The sequence below is a fragment of the Taurulus bubalis genome (genome assembly GCF_910589615.1).
Source record: "Taurulus bubalis genome assembly, chromosome: 12".
NCBI classification, from domain to species: Eukaryota; Metazoa; Chordata; class Actinopteri; order Perciformes; family Cottidae; genus Taurulus; species Taurulus bubalis.
In genome coordinates this window covers 21,923,196-21,944,686 of record NC_136600.1, presented here as the reverse complement: position 1 = coordinate 21,944,686, position 21,491 = coordinate 21,923,196, and the positions used below count along the sequence as shown (strand labels likewise).

At 43.9% G+C, this 21,491-nt stretch overlaps 1 protein-coding gene across 1 annotated transcript; it reads right to left on the bottom strand.

The window, feature by feature from the left end:
* Window positions 1-15,797: 15,797 nt before the first annotated feature.
* On the bottom strand, window positions 15,798-21,377 carry serinc2l (serine incorporator 2, like; the record flags this gene model as incomplete). The annotated part of the gene is made up of 10 exons (XM_079227830.1): window positions 15,798-17,661; window positions 18,034-18,243; window positions 18,327-18,477; window positions 19,299-19,389; window positions 19,474-19,643; window positions 19,825-19,962; window positions 20,124-20,203; window positions 20,307-20,494; window positions 20,639-20,800; window positions 21,339-21,377. The coding sequence occupies 10 exons, from the start codon at window positions 21,375-21,377 to the stop codon at window positions 17,523-17,525; spliced, it is 1,368 nt and encodes a 455-aa protein (XP_079083956.1). The 3' UTR covers window positions 15,798-17,522.
* Between the last annotated feature and the right edge of the window lie 114 nt (window positions 21,378-21,491).

Genomic DNA, 21,491 nt, shown 5'->3' with positions numbered 1-21,491 from the left:
CAGGGACATGAGCCCCAAAGGTCACAAGACCCGCTTTAGTGGCATTAGCGGCGCATTCCTCCAGCTGTCGTCACCTCATAAAGATCTGGTTAGGAGAAACCTGACTCTAAAAGCCGGCTCGCCACCTTTCCCTCTCCCCCCCCCCCCCACACACACACACACACACACACACACACACCTGCTCGTCCTCAGACGGAGCTGCATCCTCCTGCTTGTGTGAGCCTGATCATTTGAATACAAAGCCGAGAAAAATAAAGACGTCCTTAAAATAGAGATGCTGTGGCTTTCAAAGAAACACACTGCAGAAACAAAGCCAGGGAGAAAAGAGAGAAAGAGAGAGAGAGAGAGAGAGAGAGAGAGAGAGAGAGGCAGCGAGATGAGCAAGAAAGTGAGACACTGTATCGATGTAGGATAGGTGGCTGGATACATTGATTTCCTGTTAGTTCTTGCCCGGTTACGTATGGCTGAGGTGGAAGCACTGTCTCTGAACAGGCCCTAAGCCTGCAGGCTTCATGGGCTTCTCTGTGTGGATACACACACATTGAATCATTATGCTACCTCAGAGAATGTTTACTGTAAGAGCTTTCTGTCATTGCCAGGTTACAGATATCTCAATTTCACATAAGCATGTACAAGGGCTTATCAAAATGGTATTTAATAATAAAAAATGTCTGGCCTTTAAATCTGAACAAGCAACCTCAAATAATACGCAAAATAATCATGATGCAAAGCCCCATTTTGTCACAGCTAATTGTTTAAATGTAAGTAGTCAATGCTGGATACGCAGCAAACAAGTTGAACGCACCAAAATCTCCAAGTATGGAGAATTTTGGAGAAACCAATTGTTTAACACCACTTGGTTCGTGGCCCTTATTTGACATTCTGGCAGAGAGTTGGATGAGAAGTTGATACGACTCTCACGTCTGTCCATTTAATATGAGGTATCAGTTACTTAGCTTTGCACAAATACTGGAAACAGAGAGAAACAACCACAAGCCTGCCTCTAAATGGTAACAAAATCTGCACACCACCACCTCTAAAGTCGAATAATTATTACAGTACGTCATACTTTTGTTTCTCGTTTCCCGTATGTGTGCAAAGCCAAGTGGCTGCTGACTGTGGCCTTCCAATAAATGGACACATGTAAAAGTGGTTTTCTCAATCAGGATTATTTTCCATAATGTCAAAGTACTTCTTTAAGGACAGGAGGACTAAACCTGAAGAGTCCCACGTAGCCGGAATGTAACATCTGTAAGGCCTTTCATGTAACGGCAGCCAACTGACTGAATGTTTTTATGTCTTTGTGGGTGAGCGTTTGTACCATGGAGAGATATGCGGGACAGAAAAAAACTTTTATTCAGACAGATTTTCCATGGATGGGATTTCAATAGTTTCCATGCTTCGAATTCACTGCATCTGTTGTCCTCGCGGTCCAATTCCCTCTGATAATTCAGCTGTGCACCTCGTTTATGGACCTCAGTCCAAAACACAATAGAAATTCTCCAAATTTGAGAAAGAATTGGAGAATCGCCGATGACTTTGATAGGATTTTGTATGTGAATATGTATATGAAAAAGTATGAGGTGTTTTCCCTTTGAACCACAAACCTTTCAAACACACTGTGTGATTGTGTTCAAACACAGAGCCTGATGTATTGCTCTGCTGATGTAAAAGCCAACACACGGTAATTGAAACCACACGGATGTTTGAGGTCAGAGCGCAATTTTTTTCATGCCATTAAAAAAACATGTGGACACAAATAGTGGTTCATGGTTCTTGATTTCCTCCGGGTAAAAAATGACTGTATATTCTCTTCACGATTAACAGTAGAAGTTAATTCAGTTCCTAGAGAGCTGACCAATAAGGGACACCTTGGCTACCTCGGCGTTTTCCAGGTTTTGAGAAAACAATATTTAGAAAACAGTGGAATCCAAATTAACGACTGAAAGTGATTTAATTGTTTTTCAGTAAATTTTTAATTATTTAAGGAATAAAGTACTCAAGGCAGTACTGTGTCGTGCAATAATGTACAGTTCAAGGCTGTTGTTACCCTTGAACTGTACATTATTGTAGACACAGTACTGCCTTGAGTACCTTTTTGCTTTTATAATACGGGTACATGCGACTTTATAAATAGTAATAGTAAGCTCCCTTTCAGCACAAAATAGTTGTAGCCACCAAACGTTGTGTATCGCATTATTTCAGCGACAGAGAAAATAGTCCCGTATGTGTGTGGCGGTTGCCATTAAATCTACCTGTTATTTTAAGTGCGCACTGATATGGAACGCTCTAAATGTAAACAGGCTGCACAGTACTTTATGGCTGAATAAAGTACACGCCGTGACTCACTCTCAACCAATCAGAATGCTTGATTTGATCTACCCGTATTATAAGAAAAGTGAATTAGTGGTTTCAATCAAGCTATTTTAACTTGATTATGATGAAGCATTCTAAAACAGTAAAAAGTATGACTCAAAAGCATTACATTGATGTAATCTAATCACTCAAAAATGGTCTGGAACAATACAAATGTGTTTATAGTACATAAGTAGCTGATTATACAGTCATAAGCATGAACCCACAAAACGTAAACAAGTAGCAAGATGTGCCCTCCAGTGAGAGTGGAAATCTAATAAAGAAGCAGCCAGAAAATGCAAAAAGTTACATCTGAACCAATGCAACCCAGTGAAAGAGGTACAGAGAGGAGATGGCTGCACCAGCTGAGGTTTGTGATCATGGAAAGAAGGAAGCAGAGATCATGACTGCTTGAAATTCAGTGAGGACATCTTATGGTCAGGCACACACACACACACACATATATCCTACTAAAAACACAAACTGTCACAAACACGGCAGAATCCCTTTCGACAGGTCTTGGCAGAGCCGGTCTTGACAGCCCTCAGTGTTCTCTCTGCTCATTGTGGTCTGGCAAGACTCAACAGGCGTTTGGTTGATTGACAGGTCTGGCCTTCACTCAGACATCAACATAAACCATCTCTCAGTTTAAGGATAAGACAAGGACATACGCCACCCGACTGGCTAGACTGCATATTGGCATATATTGCATATAACGCTGACAACGCGAGAGAAATTAAATCATCGTAGTAGCTACAACAGAAAGCATGTTACTAGATCATTACTAGTTAATTAATGTTAAGAGTAGAAATGTTGAGTGAAGTGATATAATCATCTACAGTCATGTTAGCGGCTCTTTGAGGCAAAGCAGTTCTTTGTGCTAACCATTAATGTTAGCATGCTATCATGCTAAACTAAATAGTGAACATGTTATTATTACCTGCTAAACATCAGGATGTCAGCATGTCACACTGTGAGCCTGTTAGCGTGCCGACATTAGCTCATTTAGTCATAAACTAAACTATTAGACAAATTGAAACGATGACCTGATGATGGTGCCAGATGAAAACTCATCTGCGGCAAATCTTAGTTAGAGATAATTCACTGGAAATGAAAAATGGCAACCTCATGGTGGCTCGAGATGAAACGTTAGGGGATCACCAGAGTTAGAATAGGATTCATCATCTGGGAACCGAGTCGGTTTGAGAAGTCAGTGGTATAGCCGAATGCTAGCGGCCTTCCACCCACAGGGAGGAATTTAGAACAGGAAGATAAACGGGGGGAAAAACTGTGGTAATGTGATGAATGAATAGTTCATCTATTGCATAATAGCTTAATCAGAGTGCTACTATCTTACTCTGGACAACATGAGGTTTGCTTATTTAGAAAATAGCTAAAAATAACCTAAATTAGTCACACCTAAATACATTCGGGGAAAAATTGACTATTTGTGTGCTTGGGGAATAACTACATAATTTGAGAAACACAGTTTTTATATTGAGTGTGATCTGCATAGCTTAAGCTATGTAGTTGCTGTGTGAACGTATGAACACAATGATTGGTGGGGAACTGGCTGCGATGCAAGGGGCAGACGCTAACATCTTGCCTTGGGCACTAAATTGGTCAGAGCCTCTGTTTGGGAACAACCCGTGTCTGTACAACATTTCATGGCCACCCAGTAGAGATATTTGAAATGGCACAAAGTCATGGAAGGACCCCAAAATTACCGACATAGAAATAAATCAATCAATAAATATCACCTTCGGTCTAAAGGCAGAGTCTGGCTTTTGGACACAGGCTTGTTTGAGGACACACGGAGTAGAGTGGGAAAGTCTCAACGCGATGAAATACAACGTTCACTGTGGAAAACTGGATAAGCTGATAGCACTGTAGTTACACAGAAAAGCAATAAACAGCGAATTACGCTGATTGATGGGATGAAACAACGATACTCTCTGCTAAGCAAACTGCAGCTTCGGAAATGTTGCGGCTGCACTTGAGCTAAAAATACATTAAAAAAAAAAGAGACAATGTTGCCACTTTCCCGTCCTTGCAGCCATCGAGTACGACGCCATCCAACCTATGACTTGTGTATCTGTAATGCTGATAACAACATGACCAATCATGCGAGCCAAAACAAACAACAATGACCAATAAAAGGAAGACTGTTGCAGGCTTAGCAACAGGGAAACCTCACTCTCACAAGACCGGAGGAATCATCCATCCCACAGGCTGACAAAGAAACATTATGCTTTCACACACACACACAAAAACATTTAAAAAAAAAATTACCCATGGAATTTAGCTCAAGGCGTTAACTCAAGATTTACAGTCATGTAATTTGGAAGTATAATCGCACACAGGGCACCTTCTTTCTTTTTTTATGCCTGCAACAATGTACATGTCTATTAGAGACAAATTGATTTCTCCACTCTATACCCTCCCCTCTCGCTCCAAAACTCTTACTAGGGCTTCTCCTGATCTCCCTCTTCTGTGTAATTGAGGCACTCCCTCAGTAATGGACACCATACTCAGGGGCGGTGAGTGGGAACCCAGTCCTGGCGCTCCGGCTACTGTACTGAATACTGATTAGCTTCTCAGTTAGCACACTACTACAGCGTGGTAGTGAGACAAAGAGAGACAGAGGAGGAAGAGGAGTCGGGGGAGCCGTACCCTCTCCATCTACAGCTGGCCACAGCTCCGTGGTCTCCCTATCAAGAGTGAAATATGGCGTTCACCCCCGGGGCCCAAAAACGCCCCAGAAGCACCATGTGGACACTCTACCACCACAACCACGTCGCCCCCTCCCCGTAGCAAATTCACCGGCTCGGCAACCTGTCAATCGGCTGACATTGGGGCAAGACGGGGGTCCTCAGAGGGCGAGCATGGAGCCATTAAGCTTATTAGAGTTGCAGAGTGTTGATGAAAATTCAAAGTCTGCAGTGGCAAAGCTGGGGTTGCTCCCTGGCACTGTGCTGACGGTGCAGAGCAGAACAGAGACGGGAGGAGGTGGGGGATACCTGGATGCTAACACTGGGACTGCTGACTGTCTGAGGTTGTTGAGGACAGGAGGATTACATAATAGAAATCACTGTAACACCTCAGGAAGAGGTTCCTACTGAATTATTTGTCCTTTTCCCCCAAAACATATGCCACCATGCATGATAAAGTCAAAGCTTTTTTGTCTTAGTTATAGCTCTAGGTCATAATTCATAGAAGATTTATAATATCCAAATAATTGAACTTCATGTGCTGGGAATTGCTGCAGATCCTGCACAGGATACGAGGGTATAAGAGGAGAGAAAATGGGTTGATGGATGCAGGACTTTTTCAACCATTTTATCCAAATTCTGCCTCTTTCCTCAGCTCCGCCCACAACTCATCCATCGTTGCGCCCCCAAAAGGTGTTGCAAACCTTGGCTTTAGCATCCAGCAGCAGACGAGCGGCACCAGCTTTTCTTTTTCATAATCTGTTTATTTTCTCAATTATGTCTGGTTAAACCTGTCTGCAGCTCTGCGAGACAGAACATCTACAGTATCAAACAAAGGGTTTTCTCTACCTCCCATCCGTAACTTCCCCCAGCAGCACCTGGCGATCGGTCCCAGGCTGTTAATCCACCGTGACAGAGTGACAAATGTGGCACGAGATGACTTCACTCGGGCTGAAGTGCATTGTGGAGTTGGGTCCGGCCAGAGATGATTCACCTGCTGTCTGTTGTTTGACTGTCTCATCGAGGATTATTACGCTTTTCAGACAGAAACCTAAACAAACAAATGTGGGTTTGTCGTAATCTCAAACCAACATTAAGATCAGTGACTGCTCGTGTCTGTTGCTCAGCGGGACCTTAGTAATGTCGCTGCCTTCTGATATCTCAGCAATAACGTTATAATAATTAGCATAAAAAACGGAGCTACAAAAATGAAATTAAGTTGGACGTATTCTTGCTACAGCTGGTTTCTGTTCACCTCTGACTAAATTACCAAAATGAATGCTGACTTGATACAATAATGAATTACACAACTTTTTTCAACACTCTCCGAACATACATAGAAATGAATGGAAATCACCTAAAGTAAACTAAATAAAACACAGCAGCACAGCTTGAATAATTGTTAGTTGTGATGTAAAGTATAAGTGACTTGTAAATGAACTAAACTACTGGTATAACCCTTTAACTGGCCTTGTCTTTCCTGTCTGCTGTGACAGTTCTGTCCACTTAACAGTTGACCCAAAAAGGGCTGCAACCAACACTTATTTTTAGTGTTCATCTGACGATGATTAATTTGGTCTATGACAAAAAACGTAACAATAACTTCGTAGCGCTCAGGGTGACATCTTGAAATCTTCAATCGACTAATTGTTACTCACAGGCCTGACTATTGCATTCTGCTCGTCCTGTCTCTCTCCCAGTCACTGGTTTCTTTTCAAAGTCCCTGCGTGATCAAATTGGGAAATTCCCACATGTTTGCTGGATTTAATTAGCCTTGTTTCTCAGAGTCATTCCCCAGTAGTATTTAGCAAGAGAACCTGCGTGCTTTGCAAAGTTTAGGCCTCCACTTGGTGATCCTAATTGGTTTTTACAAAAATTAAAACACTCCCCTCCCCCCCCCATCTCTTGCAGAATAATTGCGGGCTATGAAAGATCTCCCCACTGCATTGGCACCGTACTAATGTACCGTAGTGTTGGGAGATAGGTTTGGCAGGAGGAGACTAGAATATGACAGGCGCTCTGGTTTTTATTGAAGTACAGTAGCAGCCTGTGTTCTGTTTAGACCAAGCTAGGAAGGTTGTCTGTAGGAATGCTTAAGCAAATATTGACCTTCAATTAGGTGAAACAGACGCCCTCGCTTAGGGGCCGCATCAGCAAAAATATTGTACACATAAACAGTCACAGAATATATACTGTATATATATATATATATATGAAGAGACATACCTACACACAAACATTTGCAGTGTGACATCAAGTGGAAGACTTCTGCAAAACCTGAAGCCTTTTAAAGTTAGTTTTACCCTCAAACAGGGTCACAGCATCATATAGCGTCGCAATAACCACAACAAAAATGAACAGTTCGACTCCATCGCAACAAAAACAGACCAAAATCTGTCGAGATTTGTGCGCTTTGATAGGGGGAGGAGCAGATGACCTTCCCAAGTGACGGCAGTCGACCACACTGCTGCATAATTAACAGCATCTAAAATGAGGTGTTCTTGATATGACCTTACCTGACAATGTCACGGCACAGCTTGCCCACAGGGGACTATGCGGCGAATAACAAATGCACATGCATGCATGCATGCCACCGACTTGTTTCAGATGTTATGTTTATGAGACGACGGATCACACGGCAGAGTATGTCCCAGAATGTAAAAAGGAGCATCCGCAGAGAGCTCCATTCATCTCACAGCATGAGGGCCCGCCAGGTGAGAGCGCGCTCCTCAAGGCTCAACGCGCTGCACCGCAGACTGACAGCGCCATGAGAGAGACCAAACACATCTGGAATCTACTGAGAGCTGTTCTGCAGATTTCACAGGGATTTTTTTAAAAAGAGTGCAGCTAAAGGAGGCGGTCCAGGGGTGAGTTCAACTGCTCCGCTTCGATGACGGGGACACGGCTAGGGGGAAGGATTGTGCTGGAGCGTCGCCCGCTGCCTTGATTTGCGGCAGGGTTGGAAGGATTTTCCTCCCAAAGCCCTCTTACCCTCCCGCAGAGCAGAAATCCCATCCAATCCTCACTCGCAGTTACGGCAGGGATGCCTTACACGCTGAGACAAAGGACTTCAGTGAGGGAGGAGAGAGAGGAGGGCAGAGGAAACAAGAGGAAGGAGGAAAAGAAGCAAAAGGAAAGTGAAAGAGAAGAGATGAGAGGAAAGGAGAGGAAAGGTAAGGAAACGAAACAAGAGGGGAGGAGAGAAGAGAAAAGAAGACACAGAGGAGAGTGAAGGAATTGACTCTAAAGAGAAGGAAGCACGTATAAGAAGATGAATACCATTGAAAAGGTGTATTCATTAGCAAAGTATAAATGTCTCTCTTCTTCTCCTTCACCTTCTTACACACACATATATTCATTTGACACATCGCCATGGTACCGGCATGTGTAACGGGGCCACAACCCATTGTGGGGGAAGTAATGCAGAGATTACACATTATCTTAAATCAGCACATATTTGTGTGGTGAACAGAAACATGGAGATTGGCATCTGTTCACATGCAGTGTAGTGTGTGTGCTCAGGGGTGTGGTCAGAGGGGTATCATGGGGCCCAGAGAGAGAAAGACAAAGATTTGGAAGAGGCCGAGATATCTAGTTGTGAAATATGACACCTCGCCTGCGTCACCAATCAATGAACACACTGGACGTGCATCTTTAGCTGATCGTTCACGGTAAAACAGAATCCGAACTGGAGAGCTTGATGGGGTTTAATTCCTTCATTCAAATATGAATATCTAGTAAATGATAAACCACTTTGTGTCTTTTTTTTCGGGCAGTCCCCAAGCCGCCTCACCATTGAGATCCTGGCCATGCCCTTGACAGACATTACCTGTGGTGAGCAGGGCAGAAGCGTACAATCACTATTGCGCAACACCGGCCACTGTGGAACGTGAACACCTGCACAAAGAAATGCTCTCAACGGTGAAACAAGAAGAAAACTGATTTTAACCTATGATGTGAACAATGGGAAATGTCAATCTAGTCAGAGTGGCATATTATGGGCTATGGAAAAGTTGGAGTGACGTCATGAACTTGTGGCCTATTTGGAGGGAGGATTACCCCTCGACATTCCACTTGGCTACCAACTGTGCCGAATTAGCTAATGATTAGCTCTGTGTTTGAATGAGTAACCCCTCTGCAGCGCCTCGCCTCCGTATCAGAACCTGAGCCGCCTGTCCATCATCGTCCACGTGAATTATTACATAACCGGGGAAGGCACACTAACACACATATACAGATAGACAGACTCTGGATCTCTGGCAAACACGAGGACATTCTATCTGCTTTTGAGTTCGCTAACACACACACACACACACACACACACACACACACACACACACACACACACACACACACACACACACACACACACACACACACACAGGCCTGGGAGAGAGGTTGAGTCGAGGCCAGGCACTGATAGACAACCGCACCCTGCTGACACACACACACACACACACACACACACACACACACACACACACACACACACACACACACACACACACACACACACACACACACACAGACCCAGATGACACAAAAGCAGAACCACTGACTACAGCGAGGCCGTGAGACTAAATGAAATCTATTCAGAATATTTTACAATACAATAAAATGATTAGGCTAGAAGGACATTTGTGAAGTTGACACTCCTGGCTTCCATTTTGCGTATTAGTGTGTATCCAAAGTCTTGTTCCTGGTTCACCCCAGTCATCCAGCACTACAGTGGGTCTATTCTTCTCGGGTGCTTCAGAGAACAGAATTAATGACCATCAGCAGAGACATGAAAAGGTTGTGTCCACCCGCCACCAGGGTTTTAGAGCCTTCCCTGGGTCTGTGTTGGGTTTTCTTGCAGGAGACCCATAACAATGCCATCCTCCTTGCATGCTCCCGCAGAGGAGAAAACTAAACTTTTAAGACATGCTCACACATGCCATTTAATACTTTGTGTAATCTGTCAAACCTACAGTCACACGTCAAGCAGAACACACTGCCAACTAACACTTTTTCAGTTTCTCTACAGGGTCACACCATCCGTGTAACGCCGAAGAATTATACATCATGGGTTCAGACAACACTGTCAGCTTTACTCATCCCCTGATCCTTTGCCGTGGCCGTGGTTATCAGCAGGAGGTGTGTCTGAAGGCCGGGAGCGGGAACTCCACACGACCCTCTGGCTGCCGATGGCATCTCATGCATTTAGATCAACACGTTGCCACCTGCAAGGCTGACTCGGAGAGATGGAGGTGGTATGCCACGTAAGTGAAGGATACTGTATGCGGTGATGAGTGGTTCTGTGCTAACTGGCAGAAAACGGTGCTTTTCCACGTGCCATGTTGCTTGTGCCAGGGAGAGATAGACACCCAAACACACATAAATCTGCCTAACTGAGGACTCCAGTAATCAGTGTTGGCGCTGCCAGGGTTGTGTTTCACTTGTATTTCACCTGAATACACTCATCTGGCAGGTCTACGGCAACCGTATCGAATACCAGAGCTTTCTGTAATGAATTGGCACGGCAGAAACAAAAAAAACACATTCAATTCTAGCTTTAAAAAAACCCAAATAATTATTCTTTACAAGCCCCCTTCTAACATTTCAGCCGAGTTACATTGGTACAACAACATCAAAGTGGTCTGACTCGCAGCTTAATGCTTCACGATGTCAAACAATCTTGGAAATTTGCAAGGAAATGGAGCGGCGCTCTCCTTTGGGTGCCTGCTGAGCTGGTGCCTTTCTGTAGCCAGCACCACAAGTGGTCTTGATCCAGGCCAGAGTGGAGCACTGTGAGGCTGCCACTTTGTGCTGATTCAATAAGAAATAATTGCATATTGGCCTCTCTCCACTCTTCCCCCTTCACCACCGTTGTCTGACACTTTACTGTATTTCTGTGCTGTAAGTTACAGTATACGGACCCGGAGCTGTGGGGAGGACTCTGCAGCAGGGCTGCTATTGATATTGCTATATTCTTTGGATTGGATGGGGAGTTTCTTTGAGGAGATATTGAAACTCCACTGATATATATATATATATATACACACACACAGGAAAAATGTATTTTCTAGTAGTTTTTGGCTTCTGTGGTCCTCACGTGTACCTCACTTCCTGCCAAACTGCATTGGAGACACACAACATGCAATGACTTTGCCTCGTGTCAATGCTCTTGTTTTTCGGATTTCTTTACTTAAATAAATATATAAATATTATACTCACAGGTCATACTGCAAACTCAAAGTACTGACAGTGAAGAGCTCATAGATCGATAGAGGTTCAAACAACTGCTGACTTCCTGTTACTCTGCTCAGCGTCTAGCTGATGGTGTGTAGATGATGAGTTGTTATAATGGAAACTATTTAGTATAATAAACGATTCAAACAACAGTCACACAAGTCATCCATTGTGTTCGTATGCAAATGACAATCATATTGGCATCACAGCTCGCTGTGCAAAGGTGAGCCTGTGTGGGAAGTCTGACTCAAAGCAGTCAGAGGGACGAAAACTTAAGGGCTGCTTGCTGATTGAATAGCTGCCAAATTAAACCTGTTTTGGTCAACTTCACCTACCTATCATATAACAGCGGATCAACTGAGTACAAAAGCATGATGTCATCCAAAAAAAAAAAGGTTATATATAGCCCATTACAAATAAGTTCACAGGGAGGATTCGAGTCTCTTACATGTGTGCGTAGTCAAACTGTTGTTTGTTCTTAACGACGTGATGAAGCGCATAATGCTGTCAGCTGGATGTGCAGCGCGCGCGCCCGACGCCGCTGCGCGCGCGCTACTTTAGAGTCTCCCTGTAAGGAATCCCTCTGAACAGACTGCTGCCTGCATGCAGCTCATTTTAGCCTTTTCCTCTTTTTTTACATCCCATATCATCATCATCATCATCATCATAACATGTAACGAGGCCACTCAACTTATCATGACACACTCCAACTGTGAAACCACGGCGCGCTCAACTTCCACGCCGCGTCGCTCCTCGATGTGACAGCGGCAGCGACGCAGCGGAAACTATAAGTAATAAACAGGCAGCAATATGTTTCGGTTTCATATTTACCAGCTTGCTTCGGCACGGGCGCTGTAGCCATTTATCCCGTAGCGAATAAAGGGCCAGAAGTCCGCATTTCCTGGATGGCGACGCCGGATAAAGCTGCTCTCGGTGCCCGCGTTTCAGGGGAGGGAGAACCGCAGGAGCTCGCGGTGTTTCCCGCTGCTGTTGCGTCAGACCGGAGCGGCGACGCCACGTTCAGCTGATCGCCACAACAAAACAACATCGCGCCCTACGCACATAACACACTCCCGGGCACCGCACCGCCCCGCACGGCAGGTCCGCTAGGCCCCGCCCCCCTTTCCGCCTCCGCCAATGGGCTGGCTCGCCGAGCCCGCCTCCTGAATATGCAACGAGGTGGCAGAGGCAGCCATTGGTGGAGAGGAGAGGTTCATGGTTAATGCTATTAATCCCAATTAGCCAGGCCACCTCATGCTGGGAACACGCGTTGTGGAGGCTGACAGGGGTAATCATGCGCCCTCTGATCCGGGCTGGTTTAATTCACTTTTCTCTCTGATTATGCAGCAATATTTCATCACTACATCATTATACCTCCCTTCACACCTTCCTACTATACCTATATATATATATATATAAAGTGACGCTGACATTGCATCACCTAATGGAGAAAATAAATTGGAGGTCAGGACCCTGGTCCACAAATCAATCAACTCCTCCTGGATGGCTGTGTGAACTGCTAAAACTTTGTGGGCAGTGTTTTGCAATCTTTTGTACACAGATCTGAGAAAAAAAACCTCCTGCTTATCTGATGACCGTGTCAATCTGACCCCCTTATGCCTGAGGGCCAAAAGTGGGGGGAGCGATGAGGGCCACTAAGAGGAGCAGTCCTAGACACTGTGACTGCTGCATGCATTGGCATCCTTGAGATCAAACAGGTCTGTAAAGGCCGGTGGACATCAGAGCTCACAGGTGGTGGGGACTGGCAACTCATTTATCCCTCTAAGTGACATCATCAGTGCCAGAGTGCACAGCACAGGGAGTCAATTGGAAGCCTAAAGCTGCTTTGTACAGAAAAGGAAAGCAGGAAAGCAGAGGAGAAGTGGGTTTGGATGGGAGAGGATGGGAGGTGGGGAGAGGTACAGAAAAAGAGAGGAGAGCAAAGAAGACAGTGGGAGGAAGTGAGAGACCGAGCAGGAGACGGTGGAAGGAGTGCAGGGATGTGGTGTGAACGCTCCGTGCTGCTACAATATGACTCTGACAGGCTTATATAACCAGACAGGCCTGGCATTTGGCTCACAGCAGACGCCGGCTGCACTGACTGTTATATAACTGCATTAGCTGCTCCTCTGAGCTGGGGGAGAGCGCGCACACACACACACACACACACACACACACACACACACACTCCGACTTTCAGACTTCCAGCTTAGTGGCTGCGTTGCCAGCGTGAGAGAATGGCAGAGATCGAACAGAATTAGGAAAAACAAAGAAAGTCCAGTGGAAGTTTAACAATTCATTAGAAGCAAACAGAACTATTGGAGCTCACATTTTAAGAAACGACGCAGTGAGTCCGACAGGCATCCACATCTTCACTTCCCGTCATCCAGCAACAAGTGTCCCATCCTGAAAGGCCTAATTGGGGTTTAATGTTGGGTAAATGTTTCCAGTGCCAGCAGGACTCAAACTCAATTAACTCCCCTGCATGCAGCACATCATTTAATGGGCCTTGATCCCACTCTTAAAAACCCAATTACACCTCAGACGGGCCTTTCCAGTCATTCTGTTAAAGAGGTGTTCAGGGACGCGCTATCCTCTCGGGAAACAACGCTTATCCAAATCAACATCAGCTGTGCTGTGCTCAAACGGTGTGATGATCTGCGTGAGAATGACCTTATTCATGACGAGTGAATGCAAAATGCAGCTAAACACTGACATGTTCAGACTAATGTGTGGAAGGGGAAGCCAAGATTAAGGTCAGGGATAATACTGCAAGTGATAACCATTGTTTCCCGTCAATCTGCAATTAAAAATCCCGGGATGCATAACCAAGCATGGCTGCACCAAGTGGTTCATAATCAGCACATTACAGCCTCTGATCTCTTAATACAGCGACAAATTGCATCTGTTGATAACAGAGGAAATGAAGGTGAGATTTATGACACGGCCAAAGACGGAGAGCGTCTTAAATCTATCCTCGGAGAAGAAAACGAGTTCACATTTTTACACCTGATGATAACAGGGGGAAATAAAAGTGTGATTTATGCCACTTAGCTAATTTGTTCTCAGACGCCCTCGGCTGTGTTGAGAGGCTGTTACATTTCCAGTAGGACAAATGGAAGAGTGTCGTGCAAAGACTTCTTTTGGTCTATTAAAACTTAAATACTATAAATGCTTCAATCAACGACAGACAAGTGAAAAAACACATGAGGTTCGTGGCGGACAGAACAATGAAACCGAAGCAATTACAACCAGAGATTTAGTGGAAATGCTGCCAGTCTGTTCTCGTTCGAGGAGTGACATCATTGGTTTACAATGTCTGCGCAGTTGCAAGACTCGACAGATCCTCTCCACGCGTCTGACCCATGAAGAGAAGTGTGTCAGGCCAGTGTGCAGTGCACTGCTACACAGAGCAGACAGGACTTCCACTCTGCAAAGCATCACGGAGCACTGAGATAGATGGCCAAGGAAGAGACTAGAGGCAACTTTCATCGCTGAAACTTGAGTGTTTGTGATAAATTCTTCATTACTTTTAAACCATTTTCAATGAGTGCTTTTCCCCCACAAAACAATCGTATGCGCAGTTGTTTTTGTTACATTTACAGTTGTGCGCTGTTGTCCTCTCCACACTTTCAGTGACGTCTTTGTTTCTGCCACCGCATGCAAAGGAAATAAGACTTCCTTCCATCAACTAAACCGTGACACAAGCCATCAACTCGGGATTGTCATGGATAGGCTGAGCGAGGGGTGGCGTTGTGGGAGTTGACAGGAGAGGGTAGTGTGTCCTGAAGAGATCCCGGCTGTGCCAACTGGTTGGGGTGACTGCAGCGGCCAAAACCAACAGGCTCCGTTTAACAGCCAGGCGAAAAGGAAATAAAACAGCAGAGGTTGCAAACACTGGCACACACTGCTCGGTCTCTAGAACATGGGATACATCACACACAGTTACGGCTTCAGTTTACAATTAGGCAAAAACCTGGTCAGTGCTATAACAATTTTTAACTTTTGCCACAGATTGGCAGTGCAAACACACAGTTAAGGGGAAAGACATCTGTGGCTGATGTGTGTGAGAGAGAGAGAAAGCAGTCAGAGATTCAGCAGCGAAAAAGTGAAACACAGCAGGGGACATGGCAGAGTAAGGCCAAATAGAAAGCCAACCCATCTGAGCAATGTGCCAAGAATATAGTTTGCTTGTTTTGGACTGTCATCTATGCTTATGATATACATCTGTACTTCACCCAGAGTAGGGAACATGCTGTGATGTGTAGATCAGCCCCGCCTTTGTCCTCAACTGTGGTACCTCATGACCTGGATCTATGGGTGATGCACGTAGGCAGTGCGTTCACACTCTCTGCACCCTGGTGACGCATTAGAAACAGGGAGATGTTATGTACAATCAATAACATCCTTGGGGCTCTTAATCCCCCTCATCTATTTGACATTTTACTTTGGAAACAAAGTGAAAGGGTTCAATTGAGGCGACAGAGAATGAGTGATGTCTTCCTATCTTTATTAAGAAACAGCATTTATACATTAATTACAATATTAATTCATGTCATAAGCCCGTGCCTTATTGACATGCAATGAGCGACTCACCACAATGTAAGGCAAGGCATAATAAACACACGTCAGCATTAGTGTTTTAATATTGTTGAAACGCAGGACTACATACAATAAGGCACGCTTTTTTGAAATCTTAAAAGTTATGATCTAAATAGAGCAAACTTTTTGCACATCAGCAGGTCAACAGGTGCGTAGAAGAATACCTAGGGTCGACAATATAGAACAAAAAATCTCCTGCACACTGTCTTCTTCACTTCAGATTCAGATATTCAGATATATTTCATGACAAGGTTTTGGTAATTATGATTATTTATTGATTGATGTTAATGATTATTGTCTGATGTCATTTTAGTAGTGTAACCGGATTGATCTACCAACTTATTTAAGAGATGTTCTCTCATTGTTTTGTAAAGTAACCTGAAGAAGGTCTGTTTAATGAAACCTTTCTAAATATCTGTGAATGCAAGTCAGGGAGAAGGTGTGCAGGAGTTATTTTGTTCTAAAAAGTTATGATCTAAAACTGTCAATTCTGCCACAGAAAGAAAGAAAGATCAGAATTCATTGCACCACTCCATTTATAATACTCATGGAGCCGGACAGGAAATCTGATTCATGTGTGGGCATTGAAATGTTTGAAAATAACACAATTTAAACTAACAATAACATTCTCATGATTGTACCAAAAGCATTTAAAAGTACAAAAAGTCTTATTTAAACCTATTTAACTATACAAGTCATACAAGTATTGTAGCCAGCATCACGACCATGAACATACTCTTAAAGTCAGTACCATTTAACAGCAATTCATCATTTCTGAAATATACTATTGTTTAACAATTAAAAAGGATTTTCTTTTTTCAGCTCTGCTGCAACATTCTGAAAATAATGGCATTTGTGAGCAGAGGCCACCTCCTGAACCGTACCACTGCACATCGCATGACGCTGACTGCTGTGGATCAATACACGTCTCCCTGCTTCCCACAGACTGCTACACTGGTACAGGTTGCTGCCCGTGGCTAAACAGGGCCAAACACAGCCAGACATAGAAAGGCAGCGCACCAGAGATCAAATATCCTATGTTGGGAGTGGAGCTGAGATTTGACTGGTGGTCTATTAAGAATCTCTGGCTTGAGGTGTAATGACGTGGATTTGCATACAGCCGGCCCCTAGAGGGAAGCCCTGTTAATATCTGTAGGGCGTGTCATATTAGTCTTATCTAGTTCTCACACTCAACTTACTCTGGGGCTCCGAAGAAGGGCTCTCCTCGTTGCCTCCAGCACTAAGGGAGTCCAGCTAATCAGGGATTCCAGACCTGAGAAGTCAGAGGCATCGAGAAAGTGCCTTGTTGTTGAGTCTTTGTGATAGTTCAGACTACATCAGCCTATGAAGGGGAGTCATTGGCAAAAAGAAAATACTTCTTGCTGGCAAAACCATCACGCGTTCAAATAATCTGTAGTGATTATCCCACTAAATATTCACACAGAGAGAAGTAAAACAACAAAAGCACAATCAAATCAGAGGCAATTAATTGAAAACGACAACAAAAATAATTGTATTTCCTTCAAAACATCCTTCCCTTTTTCCTCATAGCATCCTTCACACAGCCGGATTACACAGGGAAAGAAACAAACCGGCCATATACAGCTAAAGGACAAGGCATACTCAGTTGAAATCCCTATCAGGGAAGATGAGAGGGGCGACAAGGGTCCAGAGGTAGAGGCCGAGGCCGAGCCAGCTGGAGCTCATCTTCACCCACACAGCTGGCATACTGCTCTGCATGGCCTGGGTGGTGGTTTCTGGTCTGAGGTAGAACAGAAGCAAAAGCACAATTTAATACCAAGTTAACACAACACATGAAGGGAAATTTGTGTCCTCATATTTTTCACACATGGCCCATGAATGATTGGAAACTTCACTGTAGGGGATGGGCTTTTCCATTTTAGAAAATTACATTCAAGCTCTGTTCAAGGAATGGATAACTTTCAGTTGCGGTGAGGTGCCCTCTGGTGGCCATACGGGAGGCCTACATTGCCTGTGCAACAAATACTGAACGCTTCTGGTTTCAAAATGATGAATGTTGTTTCAAAAATGTCTGATGTAAAAAAGGCTGAGTCTCTGTCCTTTGGGCACCTTATGTTACACTTTTAACAGTCTGTAGGTGACAGATACTTACTGGTACCAGTTGGTGAGAGTCATCATGATGTACAAAGAGGCCAAACAGAGGTGGAAGTGGAAAACCGAGTAGCTGTAAGAGACTCTCTCCTCCTCGTCGTCCATGGCCCGGAGTCTGCCGTCCTGTCCCACCACACCCTCTCCACCTGACCCTCCACCCTCCTCTGTCTGCATCAACTTGTTCACCTGAGTGTTACTGGACGATCGGATACTGGGGAAGAGACGGAGAGAGACGGGTTTACAAAAACATGAATAATACGAAACTGATATCATTTGTGATGGTTTTAAACCTACCTGGCATAGAGAGTGCAGAAGAGGAAGATGATCAAGCCAACAATGCTCTGAGCATCCCACCACTGCACCTGTCCCGTGGTGCCGTCACCAGACGGCTCAGTGGTGGTGACGTTGGACACTATACTCAGCAGGCTGGGGTTACAATTTCGATCTAAAACATCCGAGCGAACACACAAGATATTGTATTAAAATATACAAGAAAGCCTGTTTACGGTTGACATAATCTTGGAATAATCTTGAATTGACCGTAATGGCAATAAAATGTTGGAATTCATATGTAAATTAACTTAAATGTTGACACTGAAGAAAGTGATAAGAGATGGATTTGGAAATATTTGTATGTTAGTAACAAAGTGTACATGTTTTCATGTTCACGAATACATAACTATCCCTTACATTGAAATAAATGTGAAAACACAGTTGTCCTTCTTACATGGTTCCATCAACACTAGTTTTCTTAAATGTCACTGTCAACAGTGAAACACCCAAACAAAAAGAACAGTTTTTGTTCCGTTGTATTTTCCTGTTACAGTACTACGTTTTAATTGGTCATGTTTGCGATGGAAAATAAAAAGCTGTTGCATATGATATCTAGCAAAGACAACAGTGTTACAACATCAGTGAACCAAGAAAGAGGAAGTTCTCTGGAATGACAAAGTCCAATTATATGTGGATTGTCTAGATGCATTTCCAATGTTTTGTGTAAATGTTTCTCAAAGGCGTACCTGTAGATACAACTAACCCTACTGTCACCACAAGCGTGAGACAAGAAAGGTGTGCTAACTATTAGCAAAAAGCAGCTCTTTGTTCCTATAGCTTGCCATGGAAAAACTTACCAGCATGATCAAAATGCTGCAGCAGATAATCAGCAAATGGATATATTGACAGAAAACAGTGAGAATGATTACAACTGAACAACCAGAACCTGAATTAAAGAGCTGCAACTGTGGGCCAAGACAAGAGGCGACTCACTTGGATTGTTGGTCATTGCGGACCAAGTGACATACATGGTGTAGAGGGAGATGAGTGAAGCCTGGAGCAAACCGGAGTGTGGCTGGGCTTCCTGCAACAAACAGGATAGACACACACTTAATGCATTTCCAAGTATATCTGCATCAGTACGGTCTTAGACTGGTCCACACTGTACCTGAATCTTGGGCAGAATGGAGACAATGGAAACGATGATGCAGAGGATGAGGTTGATGCTGATGAAGACCTTGTGCTCTGTGCAGTCGTCAGGCTGTGTGTAGTAAACGTAGAAAAGCACCACAGCAGTGAAAGCCAGAGCATAGTAGAGGAAGGTGAACGACAGCAGGCCTGGAAATGACAGATACACATTAACACATATGGCTTAAAACCACAGACAAAATAATGTGTTACCGACTTGGCTGGCAGAGCAGATCCTATTCAAATATTACTTTAATTGTATAATTGATCATTTGGCAAAATATGTAGCATAACATGGCAAGAAAATGCCTTTTTCAAGTGACTGCTGTACCTGCAAACCAGCATTTGTTGTCACTATCTTCAGCATTTCCTAACCACGCCTTGTTCCAGGAGTGGGCAAAATCAATGAGAAGAATAAGTTGGATCAGAATGAAGATGAAGGATCCCACGACTCCGAAGTAAAACCACACTGTGAAGTGAAAAAGAAACACAGCTTAAGTTCCCAAAACTGTTGATCAGAAATAGATATTTCTCCTCAGTTATGATTCACAGTCAATTCAGTGTCTGCTTTAAAAAATATATACACAGTATTTTTTACTGTTCATAGTAATGTAACAGAGTTTTTAGTACCAGTATGAAATGCTCCATCAGGGATGAAAAAAGCTCCCACTGTAATCCCAATCAGGATCAGAAATTTAAAGAACCAGAACCTGTAAAGTAAACAGTCACAAACACACCATCAGTACAGCAGACACACACAAGTAGCACATCCCTCAACACATGTATTCCATAAGAGCTCAATCAGGCACATACCCATTTTGAATAGCCGCACGAGGGTCTTTGCTGCTACGGACACGAATCATGATGGCGGCGAAGAGAAAGAAGAAGCAGGTCATGGCGAAGCACATGCGGTACACAGACTTGTAGCCCACAATGACATCACAGTCCACCTGGTTTTCAAAACCAGGTATAGCACTTCCTCCCTGGCAGAATCCTGGGATCTACAAAACAGCAGACAACAATGTGTAATTAATCTCATCTAGAAAGCATATATAAAAAAAAAACACTATAAGCATCAAGCAAATGAATGTAATACAACAATGAACACTGTTATGCAACCGGATTCGGAGGATCAGTGATCTCACTTTACGGAGCTCCGTCTCCATTCCAGGAAGGATCATGATGACGGACACCATGGTACCCAGCAGCAAAAAGAAGGAGAAAACCAGCCGAGTGATGGTGGAGTTGTTGGAGGAGGGACAGCAGCCACACAGCAGGCATGGTGCCGAGCCACACAGACACGAGGCCTGTGGAGGATGGAGGGGACGGTCAAAGAGAGAGAGAGTTAGGTTAAAGGAAAGGCTTTTAAAAATAAAATTAAAAATAAAATAATTGTGGGCAACTGCTTAAGTATGAATAGATACTTTTCCATTAGAAATAATGAGCTGGTAAATTATTCAACGAGAAAGTGAACAGTGATATAGACACTGGATTCAAGTGGATGAGCCTCTCCCACATACTTTATCTGACTCATTAGACGTTGACTAATGATTGATACCATTTCTAAGGTTAGGTTCAATGGCCCGTTCCGACACGCCCTCTGCTGATTAATTATCTTCGTAAGCCAACTTCCCTTATATGTTTAATGTGTCCAGTGCGGCTGATACTTGACGTAAAGTCAATAAATTCACCGTCGTCGCGCTTAAAGTACCGCTAATTCTTTAGCTAACAGTCACCTCAGTTTAGCGTTAGCTCACCTAAAGTCAACACGAAGAGACAAATGTGACGTCACAGCCGTTAGTTCAGTAAATAACGTTCATATTAGTATTGTGAGTAGATACTTACGCAGCTGGCTACAGAGCACAGTGCCAGACAAGCCCCCATTTGACGTGAAACTGCTGAAATTAACGATAGTGTCTCGTATCCGTTCGCTGACAGTGGTCAGTGTACACAAACCGAAGCCGGAAGTTAATCGAATGCTTTTCAAAATAAAAGTAT